Genomic DNA, 24,921 nt, shown 5'->3' on the forward strand with positions numbered 1-24,921 from the left:
GGAACTGTTCAATAGTAACGTAGAGTTGTGACCGGAACTGTTCAATAGAAACGTAGAGTTGTGACCGGAACAAGCAGCATTGTAGAAAGATATGAAAAGAACGTTTTATTTCAGTCTTATTAACAGTATATGTACATATACATTTTAAAGATCTAATCTACAATTTACATAAGAGTGACCAATCAATTAATGATTTGTAAGAGATAAATATACTCGTATTTATTGATATCAAACACATGTACATTGTAAGGTGTAACAAGAGCTGTCGGGAGGACAGCACGTTTGACTATTCCTAGTGCTTTATAGTAAAGAACCTAGATAATGTAATTTCTTTAATGTAAAAAAGTTCACCAAAGGGCTATTTTTTTCAAATCCATGTTATATCCATGTTATATAGTTATAGGCCTTGGAGAGAGAGTCCTATTATGCTCTCAAAGAAGTGTATACAATTTCAGCCTTTTTTAAACTCAGATGTCCATGGAAAAAAATCAGAGATGGTACGCAAACTTTAACGTAAATTGAAAGTCGAAAAAGGGGCATAATTTTTTAAAAGCTCTCATTATGTCATGTTTGAACATGGAATGAGAGAAATAAATGTTTTTGACATTGACTTTATGGCTGTCAAAATGCTTGAAAGAGTTGGGGGCATGATGATGAACAAGTGTGCAAAGTTTCAAGGCCATATGTCAATGGACTTTGAAAATATTTGAGATGGTACACACGCTTTAAAACAAGTGGTTACGCCGACACCGACGCTCGGGTGACTAAGATAGCTCTACGTTATTCTTACTTAAAAAGTAAAACTATATATGTATTAGTTAGCACATGCCTAACATATTAAGATTAACTAGAATTTATTCAATTTATAATTGAATGTATGATGATCTTAAGATAATTATTGCAATCATAACTAGTTTTCCTACTCTATACAATATTGACCGAGCATTATAAATGATATTATTGTTATTTTATTGCTATATGTTTAGAATATATCCACAATTTACGTTTATCTTGTTTTATCGGAGATTTATATATGGTAATATGTTATTGCATTGAATAGGACAATTAGATTTAAATGTGAATGAAGTAGATGTATGTTTGAGAGAATAACATTTTCAGCAGAACCCCACAGACGTGTGATACTGATGAGACCAATTGTGGTTAGAAAATATGTGGTCTTAATAGTGAGATAGTCCGGCACATTGTGGTTAGAAAATATGTGGTCTTAATAGTGAGATGGTCTGGCACATTGTGGTGCCTCAGAGTTTAATTAATTAAACCTTCTTTAGAAAATGCAAACATGTGTTTTAGAACATTAAAAATGATTATTTGACACGTTAAATGCTTAATTATTACATGAAATAAGTAGCACTGAATGTAAAAGTACTTTTCATAAAAATATCAAAATGTAAACAAAGTGATATTTTTACTTCCATACAAAATACATAATAATTATATGATATATAGACTAACTACTAGTAACTACCAACAAGCAACAAATGCATGGCGTAAGAAATTGGCAGATTAGTAGCGTTTTGGAAAATATAGTCTGACACCAAAGTTAAAATCAAAGCACAGAAGGCGCTGAATTTGTTTGGGTCTCAGAATGTCAGAAAGGTGAAGGTTGTGAGATTGTAAATCAATTTGTTTTTGTATAGTGCCACCAGTGCTTTCCAGCGTTTTAATTGTAGTTTATTGGCTTTAAGACTAATTGCAACACTGATATTCAATTCAATGTTTATTTGACATAAACAATTTGAAAAAAAAGAGTTGCCTTCCTGGATTTGAACTCCAGACCCCTCGGCCACGGTGAAGTTATATGTAAAAGGCCTGAAGAAAACCATATTATTCTAAATTAGGGTTTGTAACCCTTATCATTTCGACGCTAACTGTTGTTTAACACAGATGTTAATAATCATGAGCTTATTATAAGCATGTATATCTATAAAGGATAAAACAATATTAAAAATCTTCGACCATTCGGGAATTATTTTGCTTGAAAATTAATGCGCCTGTCATTTGACCATCTTTACGCAGTGATCTCCCCTGAATTTTTCGGCGTTAGTGTACATATAAAGGGAAGTAACTGCTTCAAAAAAGCGGTCTACTTTCGGCATTTGCAATTAACAGCATCAGACTCTGAAATTTCGCTACCATTATTTGTTTGGTCTGACGACCCAAACAAATAATAAAATATACATTTCTATGGCATAACACCATAGTCACCTAGGGTCCTGTACTAAACATAATAGAAAAGAATTATTTTCTTTATTGAAATGGGGATACAATTTGGATCCTTCATGAAACCAATTCAGCATTTGTTCTACATATATATAATCTAAACAAAATGAGAATATATTTTCACACACGTGATTTTCAGATTTTAACATAACATATGTAATACATATAAATTTTCAAACTGATGTGAAAACGGTCTTTAGTGATGTTTGGTCATGTTTACAGTCATGATTTCTTAATTACAAGTGTGAGATACGACGATATAAGTGTACCAGATGTAAATGTAAGTTTAGCCAGATGTACACTATATCGTATCATAGTTTGGGGACATTTCTGTTGAAAATGTGTCAGAGTTAAATCGTATACATATACAAGTACATGCACAATGCGTTAACTGGGGTTCAGGTATTAGTTACCCGCACTGCAGAGCATGTCCATTAATTGATTGGCTCATTTTTTTCTGGGGCTTTACTTATTGCGACGACAGAGAAAGGGATAGCGACAGAAATATCATATTTAGATGCTCGTTCATTGGTTACTTTTTCTGGGGTTTCATATTGTGACAACAGGGAACGTACGTGTTTTTATTTTTGACTATGATACAAAAGAGGAAGAACAATAAAATAATCGGCAATCTGATTTAAACTCGTGGGCTACGCCCTCTCGTACAAATCAGATAGCATCGTGTTTCGATGCTCTTTCTATTTCATGTATAATAATCGTTCTCGGTGTAACAGAAGCAGATTGAGGCGTTAAAGATAGTGGAATGGAATAAAACATCAGTATTACGAAGGTATGAGAATAAGTCATAGAAGAGGTTCGAACCTACAGCGGTAAGTGGCAAGTGATTTAAAGTCAGCAACCATAATCACTCGGCCACGACTTAATATTTGCAAAACAACAACAACAACAAAACAATAACGACACCAACAACAACAACAATGGACTGTGTATAAGAATATGTTGTATATGCAGTTATTTTCAAAATTTGGTCTTTCATGAAAATTGATCGCAATATGTTAAGATACACCGATCACCCATCTAAAATGCCTTCCAAGTATGGCATACTAAATTAACCTTCATAAGTTTGATTTGAACCAATATACCGGTGCGCTCCTAAATCGGATTTACTTTGCAATGTTATTGACACCAACGTTTTGTATTCTGTTAACACAAAGTTATTTTAACCTGAATAACACAGCTCAAGATAAGTAATAGAAAGAGCACCGAAACACGAGGCTATCTGATTTGTACGAGGGGGCGTAGCCCCCGAGTATTAATCAGATTGCCGAGTGTTTTGGTGTTCTTTCTCTTTTGTATCATAGTCAAACATAAAAACACGTTCCCTGTTGTCACAATATGAAACCCCGGCAAAAATGAACCAATGAACGAACATCTGAATATGACATTTCTGTCGCTTTCCCTTTCTCTGGCGTCACAATATGTAAACCCCAGCATAAATGAGCCAATCAATGGGCATGCTCTGGAGTGCGGGTAACTAATACCCGCACTCTAGTTAACGCACTGTGCACGTATATGTATACGATTTAACCCTGACACATTTTCAACAGAAAGGTCTCCAAACTATGATACAACGTTTAAATATCGTATTACAACAAACAAGTCACGGGTTAATTCATAGGCAGGCGAAGAACATGGTATTTAGGTACAGATAATGTATCGTCTTTGTAATAAATTTATAAGCTAAAAGTCGGATGTGATCATGTAAAATGAAGTTATCTGAAGTTTATGTAGATCTTGTTTTAGTATATCTTGAGGTTTATATAATACTAATATATATTTGTATTCTGCCTTTTTTGTCTCAAGAAATTATACCCATTGGTATAAATTATGTATATTTAAACGTTTAAAATGTACGTTTTATATAGAATTATCCTACTCAAAGTTTGCTAAGCACCAAGAGTATTTTTGTACCTATCTTAGGCCGTGTCTACACCTATTCAAGTTTCTTACATGTCACATTTAGATAAGCTAAATAAATGGCCCTTTCAACATTTTTTCAGGCACAATTTTTACTGAAATGTCTCATTAAGATAGCCCAGGATTTATACCTTTGTCTTTGCAAGACTATCATGTTTCTGTAAAATATGTGAAAAAAAGCGGGAAAATGATGCAATTAGCTAAAACAGAATGGAGTAAAATTGAAAAAATTTGACAAAAATTTATTTTGATGCAAATTCTTTATTCGATGAAAGTTATTCACTAAATGAACAAGATCATTTTAAATCCATTTTGACTCTACTTGAAAAAGAGCTCTTTTTTATTTTTTACGATGTATTTATTTATTTTTTATTTTTTTTTTTTTTTGCTCTTCTGTGTATCAGCGTATTGATTTGTTCCTTTGACCAAGACATTGTAATCATTTACTGAAATTCAAAGGACATGTACACTGAATCAACAACAAAAAGTCAGAAAATAATAAAAATAACAGCACTATCAAACCTTCGGGCACATGTTTTGTGTCAAACCGGTGTTATCAGTGTCTTGACAGCCAAAAACTTGTAGAAAAATAGAACGTGTTCTAACTTTCTTGCAAGAAATTATCTTCATGGATGTCACATAATTTCTCATTAAAAACCATTCAAGTAGGGTGTCTACACTATCCAATTCAAGAGAATATGATACTTGCATTCAAGACTTGGATAGGTGTAGACGGGCACTTATGTTGTATGTCAAATATAAGATATCTTCCTTTCTTATTTAAGACATAGTGATTTATAAACATCATTAAGGAATTTTTTAGCAATTGTAATGTGTTTTCATGTTGATTTGTTTTGATTGTAATGAAATTGTGTGTTTGTGTTTTTTTGTGTACTTCACTTCAGTGTTGTTATATTTTTCTGGTCCTTCGGGATCATTGATGCCAGCACTCTTAAGTGTTGAGAAATGAGTACCGCTTAATCCGGTGCAAGGGGGCGTGAGGGATGTTGCACTTATTCATAATCTCTCCTGTACAGACTCAATCAAACCGAGTCTGCAATTCTTATGTAATTTTGTTGTGATAAATGCTTCCGAGGGATCACTTTGTTTCCAGATTTTTAGACGGTTATGGTGGAACTTGTGGATAACTAATTTTTGCCTCCAAAAATCTTTTCAAATAACTGATTTTGCTTTAAAAGCGAGTATGTGACCCAGTGTTGTCAATGACAGCTTGACACCGTAGTTGCATATCCCCTATCAGGTTTCTTAGGACAGCTTGTGTGATGGTATTTAACTCGTCAATAAGGGCGGCACTTACTAAGCTCCTGGGTACTTCTTGGCTTGACCTGACGGGTTGAAATACTGACCTGTAGCTCATTCCATATCAATCCGATTAAGATCCGGGGATCGGGTTGGCCAGTCCAAAAGAGTAATACCCTGTCTTTCCAAGTACTCTTCGACGACATTGGCTGTATGGATACAGACATAAGCATCCATCAAAATGAACCCATTACCAATTGTACCAGCATACAACCTTACCTGGGTTTTAAAGATCTCATCTCGTTACCGCTGGGCAGTCAATGTGCATCTGTCGAGGACAATGAGGTCATTACGTCCATCCCGGCAGATTCCACCCCAGATCATTATTGGTCCGCCACCATAGCTATCGTGTTCCGCAATGTTTGCTGCATGGAACCGTTTCCCTGACCTTCGCAATACTCTAGCACGCCTTTCTGTGTAGTCCAGGCAGTACATTGACTCGTCGGTGAAGAGGACAGACGCCAGTCCATCCTGCTCCAACCAACATGGTCCATGGCCCAAGCATATCGGAGCCGGCAGTGGTCTCTATAGACAGCGGGATCCGTATACATGGTCCTCTCGATCGCAGGCCGCCTCTTTCATGCAAACGTGTACTCATAGTTTGTGTTGACACACTCACGCCTGAAGCATTTTGAAGGTCAGGACGAAATAGGATCATTTTGTTTGTACTACTTGCACGTGCAAATGACCTGTCATTCAAGGTTTTGTATACACAGGGTACACTGTCGATACATTACTACACGATTTAAACAATGTAAATATCATAACATTATATGATTAAAAATGCATGATGCTAATGTGGAAAACTTGGTGCTTAGCAAACTTTGAGAAGTCCATATACTTACATATACTTATATAAATATGAAATAAAATCTTAATTAATCATAAAATAATTTTAGTATTTCCTGTATTATTGTCATTAACCATACGTTTTATTCCAACTTTATTCGAAAAAGTGGAGGTATATTGCTTTTGCACGTCTTCACGATAAATCGGACGGTCCATACACTATAATAACTATCAAAAGCTTCGGCATCCAAGTCTAAGATTGATATGAGGGTTTATTATGGAAACCTTGAATAATGCACAAAAGGGAACTTGAGGTATCACTCCATAAGTGAAGCTGGAAAGTCACCATATAACATATACTGTGCTAGTACGATGTATAATACAACAACAAAAATATAAAAAATATAAAAGACACAGGTGATCTAGGTTCAATATTACTGCTAATTCGACCACTATTTAGATATTTAGAGTAGCTCTACTGTCCTAAGATTTGGTGTAAAGGATCATGACTGTAACTCATAATTTTATGGCCAGTGAGAAAATTTAAGAATGACAACAAAAATGTATCCGACCAATACGTAAACAATGCTTTGTCCTAGAGGTTTTAAGTTTAATAGGGAAGCTGTTAATCACTAAAAGATGACGCGATATATTTTATGGGAAAATTGACTGTGATCTGAAAATTTTAACAACGTTAACCGTTAAGAAGTTCACATAAGTCTTGTTTCCGTTCGCACTTCCATCCTACTAAAACATTACTTTGCATCAAACAATAAAGTAGAGAGAAACGCCCAAAACAACAAATGTGAAAATGTTGCAGTTGATCAAGCTTGTTTATGGATGGTATTCCCCAGGGTTCTTGTGCTGGACCGGTGATATTTACTCTCTATATAGCTGCCCTTAACAAAATAGTCCAGAAATATCCGGCGGAATTGTATGGATATGCAGACGATCATAAAGTGGCATTCAAAATTAGAGCTGGTGACCATCACAGCGAAGAAATCGTTCGCCAAAAACTCACTGACTGTCTTAATGATATTGTGTCATGGATGACCAGATTTAAGTTGAAAATGAACAATAGCAAAACAGAAATCATAATTTATGGTACAAGATATCAGCTGAAGAAATTGAACATTTCCAGTGTCAATGTTGGTGGGGTCGAAGTCAACTGTGTTGACAATATGAGAGACCTTGGAGTACAGATGACCAGCACTTTAAGTTTTGACATCCATATTCAAAAGAAGTGTCAGATTGCACACATGCAGTTAAGAAATCTGAAAGCAATCAGAAATCCTTGTTCACGGTTTGATTCATTCACATTTAGACTTTTGCAATGGATTATTCGCGGATATTTCAGCCTACCAACTTGATAAATTACAACGTGTGCAGAATCATGCTGCTAGAATTGTCACTGGAGCTACTTACTATCAATCCAGTGCTGAAATCCTTAAATCACTCCACTGGCTTCCAATTCGAGTAACAATCATGTACAAATTTATTGTGACTGTGTTTCGTGTTGCAAATGGCACCGCTCCATTGTATCTTCGTGAATTGTTCACTAAATGCCAGAGTCAGTACAGGAAAAGACTGAGATCCTCATCATCTAGCCACACTCAGTTTGATATACCATCAACAAATTCAAAACTTGCTGATAGATCTTTGGCTATTGAGGGAATTCATTGCCAGACTATTTGAAGGACATTACCAATGAAAATCAGTTTAAGGCCAAACATAAAACATACTTGTTTGGACTGTTTTTCAACTAGAGTTGTAGATTGGCTGTGCCATCGAGGCTGGGTTTGGGAGTGTCTTGATCAAGCATATGTGTATATAGTCTTAATACTGTATGTACAGCGCAATCGAATATTTAATACATTTTTGCGCTATATAAATGTCTTGTATTTGTATGTTTATTAGAAAGTGTAAATTACCGCCCCTAAGCACCGGCTTAAGCATAAAAAACTCGTTTAACTGCACAAATATGTCGGATAATGAGAATCACATCTTCATGTTTGTGTCATGTTTTTGCTTTGTTAATGTAAAAACTTGGATATATGTTGTATGAAACTTTAAAATGTTTAAACATCCACAAATTCTCTTTTGAAACTCTCATAATCCAGATAGAAATACATTATGTATTTTCAATAAAAAAAAAATCCTGGTATATTTAACGTACCTACATTCTTACCTACCAACACTTTAACTCTACTAAACTGTCATGAGGTGAACATATATTTTTCGGACTGGCCTTAAACATATAATGTGTTGACAGTTGGTGCAAGCTTGTTGCAAACATCTATTGCTCATATAAATAATGAATACTTCCGGAAATATATACAGTATAATTTGTATTTTCTAAAATCTTTACTGAATTAATTACCAGCACATCTAATTATAAATCATGACAAAACATTTTAGTAATTATATTTTTTACAAATTACTAGTACACCTCCACAGTGCACTTCGCATCGATCGTGTTATTGTTATATTTACTGTTGTAAACGTATGTCGGGAATAGATTTGACATAATACACATTTGCCTAGTTCCGGAGAATATCCCTATTTTTATTATTTTGCCGTCTCATAATGATATAATGGTTATAAACATGTAAGTCCCGCTAGCGTAATACATAGAGCTAATGATGTGTCGAGCTCGAATGTGCAAACAATTGCAAACGTCCTAGCCCTGCCTATATTATAGTTGAGAATATCACGTTCCGTGTTTTCCTTCTGTTTTATTAGGAAATAAATATAGTGTTTTATACATAACCCTTATCGAAACCGAAAGTAGGTGGATAAGGAAGTTTTATACAAATTTATGACCTTCGATTATCTGTCAACGTCAGTAAAATTCCTAAGACAAATCGTTTTTTTATTGATTTGTTTAAAGATCCACTTTAAAGTGTGATATCGTTAATATAATGGAGGGTTCTGACGAATTTCGTGAAATCTTCTGTGAGCCTTGTGGAAAAATTCAACAAAAAACAACAGCGGATGGGTTTTGTGTTGACTGTTCTGAATACTTATGCGGACAGTGTTGTCACCATCACATGCGTTTTAAACAATTTGAACACCATGTTCTACAAGATAAAGACAGCATGCCTTTGGATCCAAAAAATACTGTATCTAAATATGTCTGCACATCAAAGTGTCAAGTTCATGCGGATGAAGTTATAAAATATATATGTAAGACCTGTGATAAGATTGGGTGCAACGTTTGCATGACGATAAATCATCGATCATGTGATGGTGTCAGGTATATCCCGGACGAAGTGAAGAAATCTGATACATCTGTAGAAATACGAGAATTTGCGAAAATGATAGATGATATGATTGAAGAGCAAACGAAATTGTATGTCAAGATTGACCAAAATTTTCAACTGTCTGATGAAATGAACACAACAGCATGTAAGGACCTTGAGCAACAAAAAGATCAGATTGTCACCTTCTTCGAAAATCTTTATGATAAAATTAAAACCGAAGTTGTTGGAAAACAGGACGCAGATAAAAAAGTATTTGAAACGTTGTTGAAAGAAGTCAGTATTATGCAAACAGATATGAAAAATCGGAAAGCGAGACTACAAACATTAGAACAAGGTCAACAAATCTGTGAAGCTTTTATTTTTATGAAATACACGCAGGCAGCCATGGGAAAGATGTCAAGTGACATGAAGGAACTTTCAGAAAGTGGAAAAGAAAAACCAGCTAGATACCAGCCATCTTTAGATGTCGAAGAGCTAAAAGAAGATATCAAATGCTTAGGGCGTTTGTTTACAGGAGAGTCAGACCAGATAACACAAAGTAAGATAAACAAGTAACGACAAATGATATCACAAAGTCGTCATTTTACACATAAAAAAATGTATTTTGCGACTGTTCATTCAGTCGATTACTTTAGTTGTAAAGAAAAGACAATGTCATATTTGAAAAATATTTATTTTAATGCTATTATATAATTATTGTACATGCACCATGAAATAATAATGGGTTATTAGATATATATTCAAATTCGGAAATTATAGTTTATAGAAAAGAAAAACGGCAAGCTTTGTAATAACTTGTAAAAAGAGCATAACACAATTCAATTTATCCTTTGAATAATGTTAATCCTTTTTCGTCAGTATACGAAATAAGCTACGCGTCTACCCATTGAATTAGAAAAAGTACTGAAATCACAAAGTTACATTAGTTCTTGTATAAAATTGTCAGGGCTTGCCTATAACACTTTTTTGTGCTTTGATTATCAATTTCTGTGAAGGCACGTATAAAAATGTCATTAATGAATCCGATGATTATGTCATTTGTTCCAGTCGAGTCGGTAAAGAAAAAGATGGAGAAAGAGCTCCATATGATACGACGTGAAAAAGAGGATCTGAAGGATGTTCTAGATAGGACAAATGCAATAGCTGAAGACCTTAAGAAAAATGTCAATGAGTTACAGACATGTGTACATAAGGTTAGTTTTATCTTTATTTTGTTGATGAAGTTAACTAACGGACATTCCTTTGAATTCACTTATAAATCCGTTTCCTGGTTGCATGGTTGATCGGGCCTGTAAGTGTTTGTACTTTATATGAATTTGTGTTGTGAAGGATAATTAGTAGATGATGCCTATAGGGCAGCTGGCAAAGTGTTAACATGAATTCTTAAAAGAAGAACACATGTACATAGGTATATAATACAGATAGGAGATTGAACATGTAAAGTTTTACAGATTAAATGTGTTCAACTTTTTTCAAGATTCAGAGTCACTGTATATAAGATATTTTAAACCGTTTCATTTTCTATGTAATAAAATCATACCGATGTGTTTGTGTTTTCAAATGGTGGCCAATATATTTAAGGCTAATGTTTAAAGGTGTCTATTATCTTTATTTTCCATATATTAGGGCTGTCGCACAATGTCATGGATAATCCATGCAAAACAAAAATTAACATCCAAGCCTAAAAAACTTGGAACAAGTAAAAATCTATCAATTTGCAATAAGAAACACCATTTCATGGAAATTAGATATTTTGATTTAAAAATCATAAATACAGACATGAAGTGTGCGTATGTTGGCCATGCCAATTAATAGTCCTTTTACAAACCTTACATATTTTCTAGAATGTAATTTTATACCTTACTAGGTTTGCTTACTTCAATTGTTATTAACAATGTTATATAAAGAAACGGTATATATTATTTAAGGAAAAACAAAACAACAAACATCTGAAAACTGAGAAAGAAAATCAAAAACTGGACTATGAAAGCAGGTAGTACTTAATTTTCACTTGACATATTCATATGATTATTTATGTTATTTGACTTATATCGGCCCGTAGTTCGTCAAACGTAAATTAATTGGTAAAAGTTTGTTCCCTTGAACGATAACAATTTACCTTACAGTCATCTTCACAAATGTTTTCACTTTCAAGCTCTGATTATTAATCTGTAAGTTTCTCCTTTGTTCTTATTTGAACAAATCTTGGACAGAACATATACTTATATTGGAAACATCGTTTGACACCTTTATTATTGACTAATGTCTTTCGAATTTGGGTTAAACATACCTTGTGTGGTCATCTAACATTGGGTAGAGTAAGGGTTAAGTGAGTTGAAGGAAACGGTCTTTAAATATTTTTTGTTTTACTTTTGCTTTTACAGCCTTTATTTATTAACCGATGTTTTCGTATTTTGGAAGTAAATATTTTGGGTAGTCCTATAAGTTTCAATAGAAAAGTGGTGACTTGGGTAAGGATCAAGGTCATCCACAAGATGTTTATATTTTTGCTCATGTAGCCTTTATTTTCCGACTGATGTCTTTAATGTTGGTAGGTAGATACTGTAGGATGTCCTATAATTTTGGCTTACTTTGGTCAAGTCCACTGATTTTTTTAGCTCATGGTGAGCTATAAGTATCAAAGGGGGATACTCTGGCGTCCGTCGTCCGTCGTCTTCTTCTCTGAAACCGCTGGGCAGATTTACTTCAAATTTGGTCTGTAGCATCCTTGTGACAGTCACTGTTGAATTTGCTCATTTTTAGGGGTCAACAGAGCTAAAAATAGAAAAAACTTTTAAACATCTTCTACTACAGAACTAATTGATGGATAATCATCAAACTTTGTCTGTAGCATTCCTGGGTAGTCTTTTGTCAAATTTGCTCATATTAATTTGATTGGCCCCTTTCAGGGGTCTCTAGGACTAAAAATAGAAAAACCTTTAAATGTCTATTTCTACAGAACTAATTAATGGATGATCACCAAACTTTGTCTGTAGCATTCTTGGGTAGTCTTTTATCAAGATTGATCATATTAATTTGATTGGCCCCTTTTTAAGGCCGCTAAAGCTAAAAAATAGAAATACCTTTAGACATCTTTATCTAGAGAACTAATTGATGGATGATCACCAAACTTTGTCTGTAGCATTCTTGGGTGGACTTGTATCAAGATTGATCAAATTAATTTGATTGGCCCCTTTTAGGGGTCTCTTGAGCTAAAAATAGAAAAATGTTTAACATCTTCTACTATTGAACTAATTGATGGATGATCACCAAATTTATTCTGTAGCATTCTTGGGTAGTCTTTTATCAAATTTGCTCACATTAATTTGATTGGCCCCTTTAAAGGGTCTCTAGGGCTAAAAATAGAAAAAAACTTAAAGTTTAGACATTTTCTTCCACAGAACTAATTGATTGATGATCACCAAAACTTAGTCTGTGGCATTATTGGGTAGTCTGATATCAAGTTTGCTCATATTAATGTGATTGGCCCCTTTTAAAGGCCGCTAAAGCTAAAAATAGAAATACCTTTAAACATCTATATCTAGAGAACCAGCTGATGTATGATCACCAAAATTTGTCTGTAGCATTTTTGGGTATGCTTTTATCAAATTTGCTCATATAAATTTGATTGGCCCCTTTTAGGGGTCTCTAGGGCTAAAAATAGAAAAAGCTGTAAATGTTTTCTTCTACAGAACTAATTGATGGATGATCAGCAAACTTTGTCTGTAGCATTCTTGGGTAGTCTGATATCACGTTTGCTCATATTAATGTGATTGGCCCCTTTTAGGGGCCGCTAAAGCTAAAAATAGAAATACCTTTAAAAGTTTATTTCTACAGAACTAATTGATGGATGATCACCAAACTTTGTAGCATTCTTAGGTACGTTTTTTAAAGTTTGCTCATATTAATTTGATTGGCCCCTTTTAGGGGCCACTAAAACCAAAAATAGAAAAACCTTTGAACATTTCCTACTGAAATAATTGATAGATGATCACCAAACTTTGTAGCATTATTAGGTTTGCTCATATTAATTTGATAGGCGCCGTTTAAGCTAAAGCTTAAATGCCCCAGGTCATGGCATTTCTTCTAGTTATTGTTTAAACATATTCTATGCTCAAATTAAATATCAGAACATATTGACAATGGATAATTTGCAACTCTGAAAAGCAGTTGTTTCTGGTGAGCGACTCCGGGCCATCATGGACCTCTTGATACATTTTGCTCTGACTACCTTTATTTATTATTGACTGCTACATTCACAAGTATGCAGGTTTTGGTAATATCAATGGTCTTAAGCATTATTCATGTAGGAAAGAATCTAGTGTAAAGTACAATATAACATGTTCACCATTGATATTGTAAAAAGAGTGAATCTTGGAATTCACAGTAATTAACATGTATAGATATTTGGCATGTACCATCACTTTGTTGGTTTAATCAGTTGTGTACATAAAATAAACAGAAGATTGATGTTTGTGTGAGTATTGATGTTATAAATGTAACGACAGGTAATAAAAAAGAAAATTATTTCTATTTGAGGCATACTTTCTTTTGCCTTTGAATTTCTGTCGTGTATATGGTGTATATTGATTATTTTTTTTAATTTGCAAAGAAAAACCAAAAAAAATCTGAAACTGAAATGCTCGTTAACCATCGTTGTTATCATCAGACATTGTCATGCACGTGGTCGATGGTTCTACTTAGGTGCTCGTTCGTGCCTAGAATAATGCATAGACCTGCTAGGAATGATCGTTACCCCTGTCCCATTTCAACCTCTGTGAAAAAAAACTTGTTCGTTCGTGCCTAGAATAATGCATAGAGAGACCCATGAAGCCTTCCTTCAACAGTTAGACTGAAAAGTCGCATAATGCCATCCACTTTATTAAAGCGTCTCCACCCATAAAGTGACAGATAGTGGATTATGATGTTTTTAATGTTAATTAGGAGTTAGGAAATTTATCAAAATGTTCTCCTATACATAGAATTATACATTAATTGTTTCCAATGATTGTTCTATAATTACACTTAATTGTAAATGTCTCTACTGACTGTTTTATAATTACACATAACATAGTGAATGTTTTAAAAAGTTTTCGCATTCAGAGTTAAGATTATTAGCAAACAACATTAAGTTGTAGTCCTGAATGAATTGTTCATAAATCATATCTTATGGTTTAGATTGACCGGCCAGGGTCACTAAGTGTTGTAAACTTCAGTTAGAAATATTATAAATAGACATATTGCGCGAAATAACAATGAGATAGCGCTTAGATATTTTGCATGCAACAGTGCCATATGAACCCCTACAATAATTTATGAGTCGTGGAACTGGTCCTGATCTTTGGTAACCTAGCTTCCAGACACTTCTATTGCACACATCTGTTCAAAAATCCTCTACTTCAAAACTACAACGTCAAGAGCTTATTTGACACAAATGATCATCTTGAAATCCCGGTGTTCCTTAGTTTACATTGCTCGTAATTTAGAAGAAACATTTAAGGTTTCTTCAGTTTATCATTACATTGACTTTTTCGATTTATTTTTCGTGAAACGTACATCAAATTGCCTTCTCCTTAGGTCATTGGGCTACATTAACGTATATTAAATCTTATTTTTGAAGTATTTTGATTAGAGCGTATATTTTAAGTCTGGCGTAAACAGACATGATCTATAGTTGTATGGATGTTGTCGCTATTTAACCCAACCTTATAAATGTCTAACTGAAAACTACCTTTTGAATAAAATATCTATGACCTTTCCGAATATCAGATCGTCATAGTCTCCTGGTAATGGATTGAACATACAATTTTTTTCAGATAAATCTGACATAATGTTAGAGTTTATGAGTTTTTTTTAACACAATTATAGTAAAAATAAACTAACAAAAAAGACAAAAAAATAGTTCTCAAATTTGATGATAGAGTTTTGTTAACCATATGATAAATAATGATTATATACTAGTATATAAATAGTGATTATATTGTTTTTCTTTTGTTTCAGATTAAATAAAGTGAAACAAGAGTAAGTATGGTAGAAATTCCTTTCAGATTGAAAAAAATTATGTGTTACAAAGTAGAAATGTGTTAAATTGCTTATCAGATATATGACCTTACATAAACGAATATAAATTGATTAAAGCATTCTTTGTCGAAGGAAGATCTAGGCCATATTTGTTTAATATAAACAATATTTTGATGATCTCCATATTTTGAAAATATAAATAACCTGACTATCACGATAGTTGATTTATAATTATTATTATTATTATTGTTATTATTATTATAATTATTATAATAATAATTATTATTATTATTATTATGACTTATGGTCAATGTAATCTATTTGTTTCAGTTCTCATTCAAAAGATATGTAAGTATACAAGATACTATTTTTGAGATAATATGATAAGAGTAGCACAAAAACTGTTGATTGGATACATTTATTGATTGATTTCTTGTTTAAACTTGTAGGTGAAGAATAAATATTCTTGACCACACGCCAAAATTTCGTTCTGAGATATTGGCAATTATGCATTCGATCCTTTAAATTGTTACACATGGCTTAAGAATGGTGACGTTTAAGTTAATTCCGTAATATTCTGATCATATTTGCTAGTTAAGTTTGACCTTTGAACTTTTATAAAGCTGCTTTCTGTACCGATTGAAACTTTTATTAGTTCTTGCAAGCACATATTTACATAGGTTAAATAAAGTCTTTGTTTCATTGTGTGCGTCCTTTGCCTTGTTGATCTTTATTGTCGTCTTTTATTGACTAAGTCGCATCGCTAAAAAATAATATTGAATTTGTAATTCTCTTTTTCATATGATGAAAATTGATTATTAAATATAATTTTGTTTCAGCCAACTTAAAAAAGAACAAGAAGAGTAAGTATATTTGATTCTGCTGCTTTAAGATATTACAGAATGTTCGCATAACAAAATTACATATTGTCGGTTGGATAAATTGATTAATTGACTTTGAATTTAAATTCGCAAGTAAAACATAATTGAAGTTTATTAAAAAAATGAAATTTAACAATCTTCAAACAATGTCTTACAAAATGGATATACATGTTTTAGATTATTTTGAAAGTACATGTAATATTTATAATTTTGTTTTGTGTGCAATAAGATCAATAAGCAACAATTTATAAAATATTATTTACTAGGTCACTACTTAACAAACTATTTTATCACCTACATGATCATGCACGTTGTTTTTGTAGCAAGATAGTTTAATTTTAACTTATAAGCTCACCAGAGCACAACTTGCTTCCCTAGACGTGATAAGAGTGTATATTGGTTATAAATAGACGAAATCTTTTTATTAAAAATTACCCGCGTGATTCCAGTCAATAGACACTGCATGTAGCTAAAATGCGGGAAAAAATAAACGAATATTTTTCTCAAACTATACTATTAAATTTTGATTAAATTTTCAAAGAATTTATTATTGGGTAGCATTTTTTCAAAAGTAAAGTGCTATTAAGTAATTTTTGGCCTGTTGAGCATGTGAGAAAACTAACTAGCTAGCTTACATAACGTCGATGGTTCTACCCGGGTGCCCATTGAACCTGAAGCAATACACAAAGTCTCCATATACACTTAAAGCTGAAAGTCGCCATATGACCTTTACTTTGTTGATGCGACATAAAACTCAACACTTAAATTTAATATCCCAGAAAAATGAAAGTCTGTCTATATTCAGAATGTTATTCTAAAAAAAAGTGATAAATATACTACTACTACTTTCTTTTTTATCTGTTGAAATAAAAATGTTATCAATAATCTGTTTCAGATTATGTAGAGTAGAAGAGAAGTAAGTACATAAGATCAGTTTTGATTTGTTAGCGAGTGATAAATATTAGTTTATAAACAGTAATATACAACATTTCTTTTTACATCATGTTCATTGGTCACCCTAATTAAGAGCAAAGCAGCACTTTCTCAAAGTTTACATATTGTGTTCTTATCTTTACAAATTATTTCAAAAAGACATATACGGAATTTTATGTTGTAGTAGGTTTCTGAGGCTTTGTATTTGGCTACGAGGAGCGGTTGAAAAAATGTTGCAAGTAAGAAAAAACATAGCCTCAGAAAGCTACTACAACATCATTTGATTCGATCCTTATAGCCGCATCTAACATAAGCTTAGATCAATGTTTTGTTCTGTAGGACCTCTTACGTCATTGAGAGAATGCATCCATTTTATAGCATACACAGCAGAAGATACTACATCGTATGACTTTCCTTGATCTAACAAATGCGTAATAAACATAGAAACACAAATAGACTGAGCTGATAAACCAACTTGATTGTTATCTTTACAGAATGGTTGAAAGGGCTAAAATAACATCTGCACTTTTGCACAGTATTTTTTAGATTTTGACTGTAAAAGATATTTGTTCATACTGCCAGTCTTGTTTATCGTATTTATCTAATTACTGCTTTATAGTAAGATTTATCACATTTGATTCTGGTACTTTTGCTTGTAAGAAGTAAATATAGAATAGCAGTCAAGTTCAAAGAAACAGAAATATGCGTACTTAAAGAACAAATGTACTCTGCATTTATTTATAAAATTTTAATGAAAATTATATCACTTTTTATACTGATACTTTTGCTTGAAAGGAGTAAATATAGATGTTAAGTTAAATCTTAGACATAGTAATTGTACATTTTTTGTAGAAACTTGCATTTTAAAAGTCTTACATAAAAAGAGTGGACTTCGTATAAAGCAATTACATTATTTATGGCCGAAAAATGGCACTGGCCTTTTTGTATATAATCCATTTCTGATTATAAACATAAGACTTCTTCTTTAGGTTTTTACAAATTATTTTTTTTTTGTTTGATGTTTAAAAATTTCAATCAAAAATTTTTAAACATTTTTGCTTGTGAGATGTTATACATTCTTCTGTAAAATATTTTATTACTTGTACAAAAAAAAATTTAGTTTTTAGATGAATAATGGGAAGAAAACCGGGTTCCCCGTAAAAAACTTTTTTTTTTAAATATCTTATCCCAATTATTTTCCCTTTTTGATAAAATTTTAAAATATCGTATTAATTTTTTTTTAAATTGTTTAAAATGTTTTAATTTGTTAATAAAAAAAAAAATAAAAGAAAAATTATTTTTGTTTTAAATGGGGAATTTTTTTTAAAATATTAAATATATTATGCAATTTTTCTTTTTTTTTTCCGATTAGAAAAAAACTGAGTAAAACATTTTTTTGAAAATTTTACATGAAATTTCATATTTCCCCAACTTTTTTCTTTCCCAGTTTGGGCTCATGCAGTTGTCGGGGGTTTTCCTACTCAGTAACTCATTACTTAGGAAAGTCGTCCCTGAAATAAGGGCATAGACGGTTGGGGCCCTTCCTTTAAAAATTTTAGACCTAAAAAGTTCCCTTTTAATTCCCATCCACTGCATTAAATTGTTCCCCCAAAACACTCGATAATTGTTTGTTGTGAAAATAAGTTAAAAGGAAAAGGGGGGAAAATAAAAAAAATTTCCCTTTTTTCCCTAAAAACATAAATGAAAAAATATTTGAAATGTTCCAATTGGGACTGTTTTTAATAATAACACAGAAAAAGGCCTTTAAAAAGTTTTCCGCATTCAAAGTTTTTTAGGGGCTCCAAATTTTACGTATTTACGTTTAAAAATTTTCCCTTTTGGTTAAAATTGCCCGCCCCGTCACTTAGGGGTTTGCAGATTTTTGGGGGGAATATTTTTAAAATCGTCTTGTGAAAAAAAATGAGATAGGGGCTTAGTTTATTTTTCCTTTTAACATTCCCAGGGTTGAACCCATAAAAAGGGTTTTTAAATTAAATGTCGTGCGACGGGTTCCCAAAAAATTACCCCCTGTTTATGGTAATTTAATATTTTCCCAAATTGACTTATAAAAAAGGGTTAAAATTTAAAATTTTGCTTAAAACTAAAAGGGTGAAGACTTTTTTTAAAAATCATATTTTTGGGGTTTGTTAAGAATTTAAAGGGGAAAAGAACAAAACTTGCCCTAGAATCAAAGGAGTCCTTATTTTTCATACCCTCAAAATTTTAAAAAACTTTTTAAAAAATTTTTTTTTTTTCAGTTTAAAAAATTGTTTTTTTTAAAATTTTTTTTTATGAAATTCAAGACTAAAAAACCAAGTCGCAATTCTCTTGAAATTTTTGTTGTGAGGGGTTTTGTTCCGAGGGTCATTTTTTTTCCCAGATTTTTTTACAAAAAAGTCGGGGAGCCAAAGGGGGCATTTAGTCTACAAAGACTACATTTCAAAATCTTTTTTAAAAAAACAAAAGTTTTAAGGGGGGTAGACATTAAGTGTGCCCGCTAATCAAACCCCAAATACAAATAAAGGGCAAAATAAATACTCATTCTAAATAAAAAATTAATTTGCCCTTTTCTAAATTTTTAACTTAGATGAATAAGGCTTTTGTGCGGTAACAGTCTTCGGGTTATGGTTCGGGATATAAAATATAAATTTTAAATGTTACATAACCGGGTTTTTAAAGATTTTTATGCAAATTTTAACAAAACTTGTGGCAATAATAAAAAAAGGGTTAAACATTGGGAAACTTTTGTTATTTTTAAAATAAAATTAGTTTTTTTTAAAATTATAAAGGGTTTTGTTTTTAAAATATTTTTGTTTTAGATAAAAAAAGAAAAAAAGAGTAAAGTATATTTAGAAATTTGTTTCAGATTTAAATAAAATTTAAAAAGGGAAAATGTGTTAAATTGTTTATCATTGATGCCTTAAACACGAAAAAATATTGATTGTTTTTGTTAAAATTTTTGTCAAAGGGAATAGATAAAGGGGGCTAAATTTGTGCAATATAAACAAACATTTTAAATAAATTTGGCAAAAAAGAAAAAAAAACAAAAAAAAACATTATAACAATACTTTATTTTTTTTTTTTTAAACCTAAAAATGCTGAATTTCATTAATTTAATGTTTTTTTTTTCGTTTTTCGTACAAAAAATTAAATTTAAATTTGATAATGCTTATTTGAAGTTAAATTTTAAAGAGCACAAAAAATTAAAGTTTTATTTCCCTTTTTAATTCAAAATATTCCCATTATTTGCTTTTTTAGTTTTTAACTTTAAATTTTTTTAAAAAGTTTTCTGTATCGATTTTAAATTTGTTTAAAATCTTGGGAAGCACATAATTTTTTTTTTAAAGGACAAAGTTAGCTACTGTATTAAAAATAGGAAAATAAAAATATTTGTGATCTGAAAATAAAATTTGGGCTTAATTTTTTTTTAAATTTCCTACTTTTTAATCATTTAAAAAAAATAATCTTTAAATTTTTTCTTTTTTATATGATGAATATCTTATAAAATATCCAAATTTTTTTTCAGCCCAAATTAAAAAGGAAAAAGAAAAAGTATGTTATTTGATTTTTCCCTTTTAAAATAAATTTCAGGGTGTGGAATGAAAAAAATTTTGTTAATTTTTGTTTAAAATTATTTTTAAAAAATAAAGGGAAAATTTATAAAATTTTTTTTTGTGTGCAATTGATAATAAAAACGATTTTAAAAATTGGGATTTTCGCGTTATCAAAATTTAAAACATTAATGACCAGGGTATGAAAATTTTTAAAGTTTTTTTATTCCCTTTGGGGCTGGAGACCCCAGGGTATTTGGGAAGCGTTTTTAAATTTTTTTAGGGTGGGGGGCACGTAAATGTTTTCGGTAATTTGGGGGAGGGAATTTTGATTGTAAAGGAAAGGGTTGGTTAATTGGAAATTTCCCAAAAACCCGCTAAAAAACTGTTTTTTCGATAGTTGGATTTACCTCCCGGGGTTAGTCCCAATTACACCTAATTAAAAAAAAAATATTACGTGATTTTCCCAATTTTTTCTATAATTTTTTAAACCCTTTAGGGTGGAAAAAATTAAAGATGTGTTTGGGAAAAATTTTCAAAGTTTTTTTAAATTATCTCTTTAAAAAACTGAAAAAACTACAAAATTAAAAAAAATTTGTAAATGGTTGCCAAAAATAAATAGAGATTTTTCTGCGTAAAATTGGGGTTGGTTTCTTTATCTTTTTTTTCTCGAACATTCAAAAAAATGGTAGGTGTTCCCATTTTTAAACATTTTTTTAAAAGAAATAATTGTTTTATCTTCGGCCCTTTTCCGGTCCTTTTAAAGGGTTGCTTTATTTGATGATTTATTGGGTTAAAATATATTTGATAAAAACGTTTTTTTCCCCCCCAAAAAATGGTTTTAAAAAAAGTTAAAATGAAATATCTTGATATATTAAAAATTTCCCCGCGGAAACCCTTTTTACTTGTTTTTAAGGGAAAATGTTTAGTTTCAACTCATAAACTCACCAGAGCCCAAATTTTTCTTCCCATGTCCGTCTTATCCCTTTTGTCTGTCTTTAAACCCCCTAAATCTTTTTAAAAACTCTTTTTTCTACAAAAAACGTGTTTATTCGTGATAAGAAATGTATTTTGGTTATAAAAAGACGAAAACTTTTATAAAAAAAAATTTTCCGCATGAATTCCCGTCAATAGACATGCTGTAGCTAAAAATGCGGGGAAAAATTAAAGACTATTTTTTCAAAACTTACTATTAAATTTTTTATTAAAATTTTTAAAGAATTTTTATTTTGGGGGGCATTTTTTCAAAATAAAGTGTACTGAAAATAAACTTTGGCCTCTTGAGAAAGTGAGAAAACTAATAGCTAGCTTGCATAAGTCGGGTGGTTTTTAAGGCCGGGTGCCCCTTGAACGTGAAACAAAGCCAAAATCTCCCTCCACAAAGTAAAGCTGAAAGTGCCATAAGAATTTTAATGTGTTGATGGACATAAAAATCAACAATTAAATTTAATTTTCCCAGAAAAAAGAAAATCCCGTCTTTTATTAGAAAGTTATTTAAAAAAGGATAAAAGTAACTTATTTCTTTTTTTTCTGTTTTAATAAAAAATGTTATCATTTATCTGTTTCCCAAATTAAGTAAGTCAGAGAGTAAATACAAAGATTTGTTTTAATTTGTAAAACCCAGTGTTTAAAAATTGTTTATAAACAGTAATAACAACAAATTTTTTTTAATATTTATTTTTGGGAAAACATTTAAAGAGCAGGGGGGAAACAAATTTTTCAAAGTTTAATTTGTTCTTTTCTTTTCAAAATTTTTTAAAAAAAAACATATAGGAAAATTATGTTTTGGTTAGGTTTCTGGGGGTTTGGGATTTTGCTAAAGAGCAGAGGTTTAAAATTTAAAATCAATTTTACAACGTTGCAAATGGAAAAAAATAGCCCCAGAAAGCTCTACAAAATAATGTGAATTTGATCATTAAACTGCATCTTTAAAAAAAGGGTTAAACAATGTTTTGTTCAGTAGGAAACTTTTTAACCCTTGAGAGAAAAAGGGCCCCCTTTTAAAAGCATAAAGAGGGAAAATATAAAGTAAGGGCCCTTTATAAAAATAAACCCTAGAAACACAAATAGAAATGAGCTGTAAACCCAATTGATTGTTTTTCTTTAACGAATGGTTGAAAAAGTCTAAAATAACTTCCCCGCATTTGGAGCAGTAAATTTTTATTCTAGGGTTGTCCCAAAAAATTTGTGGGGACTCCAGTTAATTTGGGCCTGAAGAGTTATTGATTGGAAAAAAAGAAATTATATACTTGAAGTGGAAAAACTGTCTAAAATATGAACACAAAAGAAAAAACTGTGTAATTTGAAATGTTTTGTGAAAAAAAATCGTCCCTACAGTTACTTTGGTAACGTAAAACCCGGGGGACGACAAAAAATTGGGTTGTTCCCTGAATTTTATTTCAAAAACAGTAAATTTTTTTAAACACGCAATAAAATTAAAAAAATTTCCCGGGAAAAGTGGGGTTTTAAGTTTTTGAGTCAATAGAAAATATGGGCGTCAATTTTTCCCTATTATAACGGTCCCTAAACAAAAAATTTTGTGTGGGCGTCAATAACCCGTAAAATTAAATGAAATTTTTAGTCCTAAAAAGTCTTGGGAATACGGAAATCATTTTAAAAGTTGGGAAGTTATTGGTAAAACCCCCACAGATACCCCAAAGAATTAAAAAGGGCAAGGGGGACAAAATTTTAGTGTAAAGAAGGGGGGGTTTTTTGAAAAGGCCCCAAATGCTCTGGGAGGGAGGGGGGGAGAGAAGGGTAGATGATCAAAAAGATCAGGAAAAGTTGTCGCCCTAATGCCGGCGCATATGACGAGGGTTGTCCCTATACTCGTGCATGATGGGTATGTCGTTGCAATAGAAAAAAAAAAACCCCACAAAAAATTTTTTATCAAAACATTCTTCTTTGGGAAATAAAAAAAAATTATGACATAAAAAGCAAAAGCCAAATTAAAAAGCGACCAAAAAATTAAAACAAAACAAGTAATGAAATAATTCCCTTTTTTTTTCTTTTTGTTGCGCCGGTTTTACGTTAAATAAGGGGCCCTTTAAAGACAATTCTTGTTTACCAAAACGCCCTGTAAAAGGTTTTTTTTTTTTTTTTTTTGAAGGGAGATTTCCCTTCAAGTGATATATAATTTTAAAGGTTTTTTTTATTTAAAAACTTCCCCGAGAAAAAATGGGAGTGCAAAAGATTTTTTTTGTAAAACCCCGGGAAATATATTATATATATTAAATTTTTATATATTATATTATATATTATTATTAATTTTTTATATATAAAAATTTTATATATATTTAATTTTTTAATTAAATTTGTTATACTGGCCCGAAGACATAATAAAAAAGGAGAAAATTTCTTTTGTTTATCGTATTTTTTATTTACTGCTTTAAAAGTAAAATATTCCTTTGTTCTGGTACTTTTGGGTTTGGTTTAAAAGGTTTAAAAAATAAAAATTTGAAAATTTTAAGGGGTTTTAAAGAAAAAAAAGGGGTTTTTTTTGCCCTCTTAAAGAACAAAAGACTGTGCATTTATTTATAAAAAAATTTTAAAGAAAATTTATCCTTTTTTTTACTCTGTCATTTTTTCTTGGAAAAGGGGTAAATATAAAAATGTTTTGTTTAAAAATTTTGAAGAAGTAATTGTACATTTTTTTTTTAGAAACCCTTGGGGGTTTTTATAAGGGGAAATAAGCAATTTAAAATTATTTTTTGGGAAATGGACTTTGGCCCTTTTTTTATATAAACCTTAAAAAGATTATGTTATAAACATGGGCCCTTTCCCTTTTTCATTTGCGGGCTTGGGATGATGAAAAATAAAAAGGGCAAAAGAAAAAAGACCCAAAAGAGTAAAGTCATAAGATTTTTTTATATTTTTTATGGTTTTTTTGTTTTTTTAAAATTTTTTTTTTGATTTGAAAGTTTAAAAATTTTAATAACATTAAATTAAACTTTTTTGTTGTAGAGTTTTTACATTCTTCTTTTA

At 31.3% G+C, this 24,921-nt stretch overlaps 1 protein-coding gene across 1 annotated transcript; it reads left to right on the plus strand.

Annotated features, from left to right (window-relative positions):
* The first annotated feature begins 9,071 nt into the window (after positions 1-9,071).
* Positions 9,072-17,962, plus strand: LOC132733325 (E3 ubiquitin-protein ligase TRIM71-like). Its single transcript, XM_060719958.1, has 8 exons — positions 9,072-10,089; positions 10,599-10,744; positions 11,480-11,544; positions 15,552-15,572; positions 15,903-15,920; positions 16,412-16,435; positions 17,349-17,369; positions 17,726-17,962. The coding sequence occupies exons 1-8, from the start codon at positions 9,210-9,212 to the stop codon at positions 17,793-17,795; spliced, it is 1,245 nt and encodes a 414-aa protein (XP_060575941.1). The 5' UTR covers positions 9,072-9,209; the 3' UTR covers positions 17,796-17,962.
* The last annotated feature ends 6,959 nt before the right edge of the window (positions 17,963-24,921 follow it).

The sequence above is a fragment of the Ruditapes philippinarum genome, unplaced genomic scaffold (assembly GCF_026571515.1).
Source record: "Ruditapes philippinarum isolate M1 unplaced genomic scaffold, ASM2657151v2 ctg4630_1_1_1_1, whole genome shotgun sequence".
Lineage (NCBI taxonomy): Eukaryota > Metazoa > Mollusca > Bivalvia > Venerida > Veneridae > Ruditapes > Ruditapes philippinarum.

Bases quoted from the DNA above. Each gene is read 5' to 3' on its own strand.
- LOC132733325 (XM_060719958.1), top strand. From the start codon at position 9,210: ATGGAGGGTTCTGACGAATTTCGTGAAATCTTCTGTGAGCCTTGTGGA. The intron at 10,090-10,598 runs GTAAGATAAACA...CATTTGTTCCAG, and splicing joins GTCAGACCAGATAACACAAA to TCGAGTCGGTAAAGAAAAAG. The intron at 17,370-17,725 runs GTAAGTACATAA...TTTGTTCTGTAG, and splicing joins TTATGTAGAGTAGAAGAGAA to GACCTCTTACGTCATTGAGA.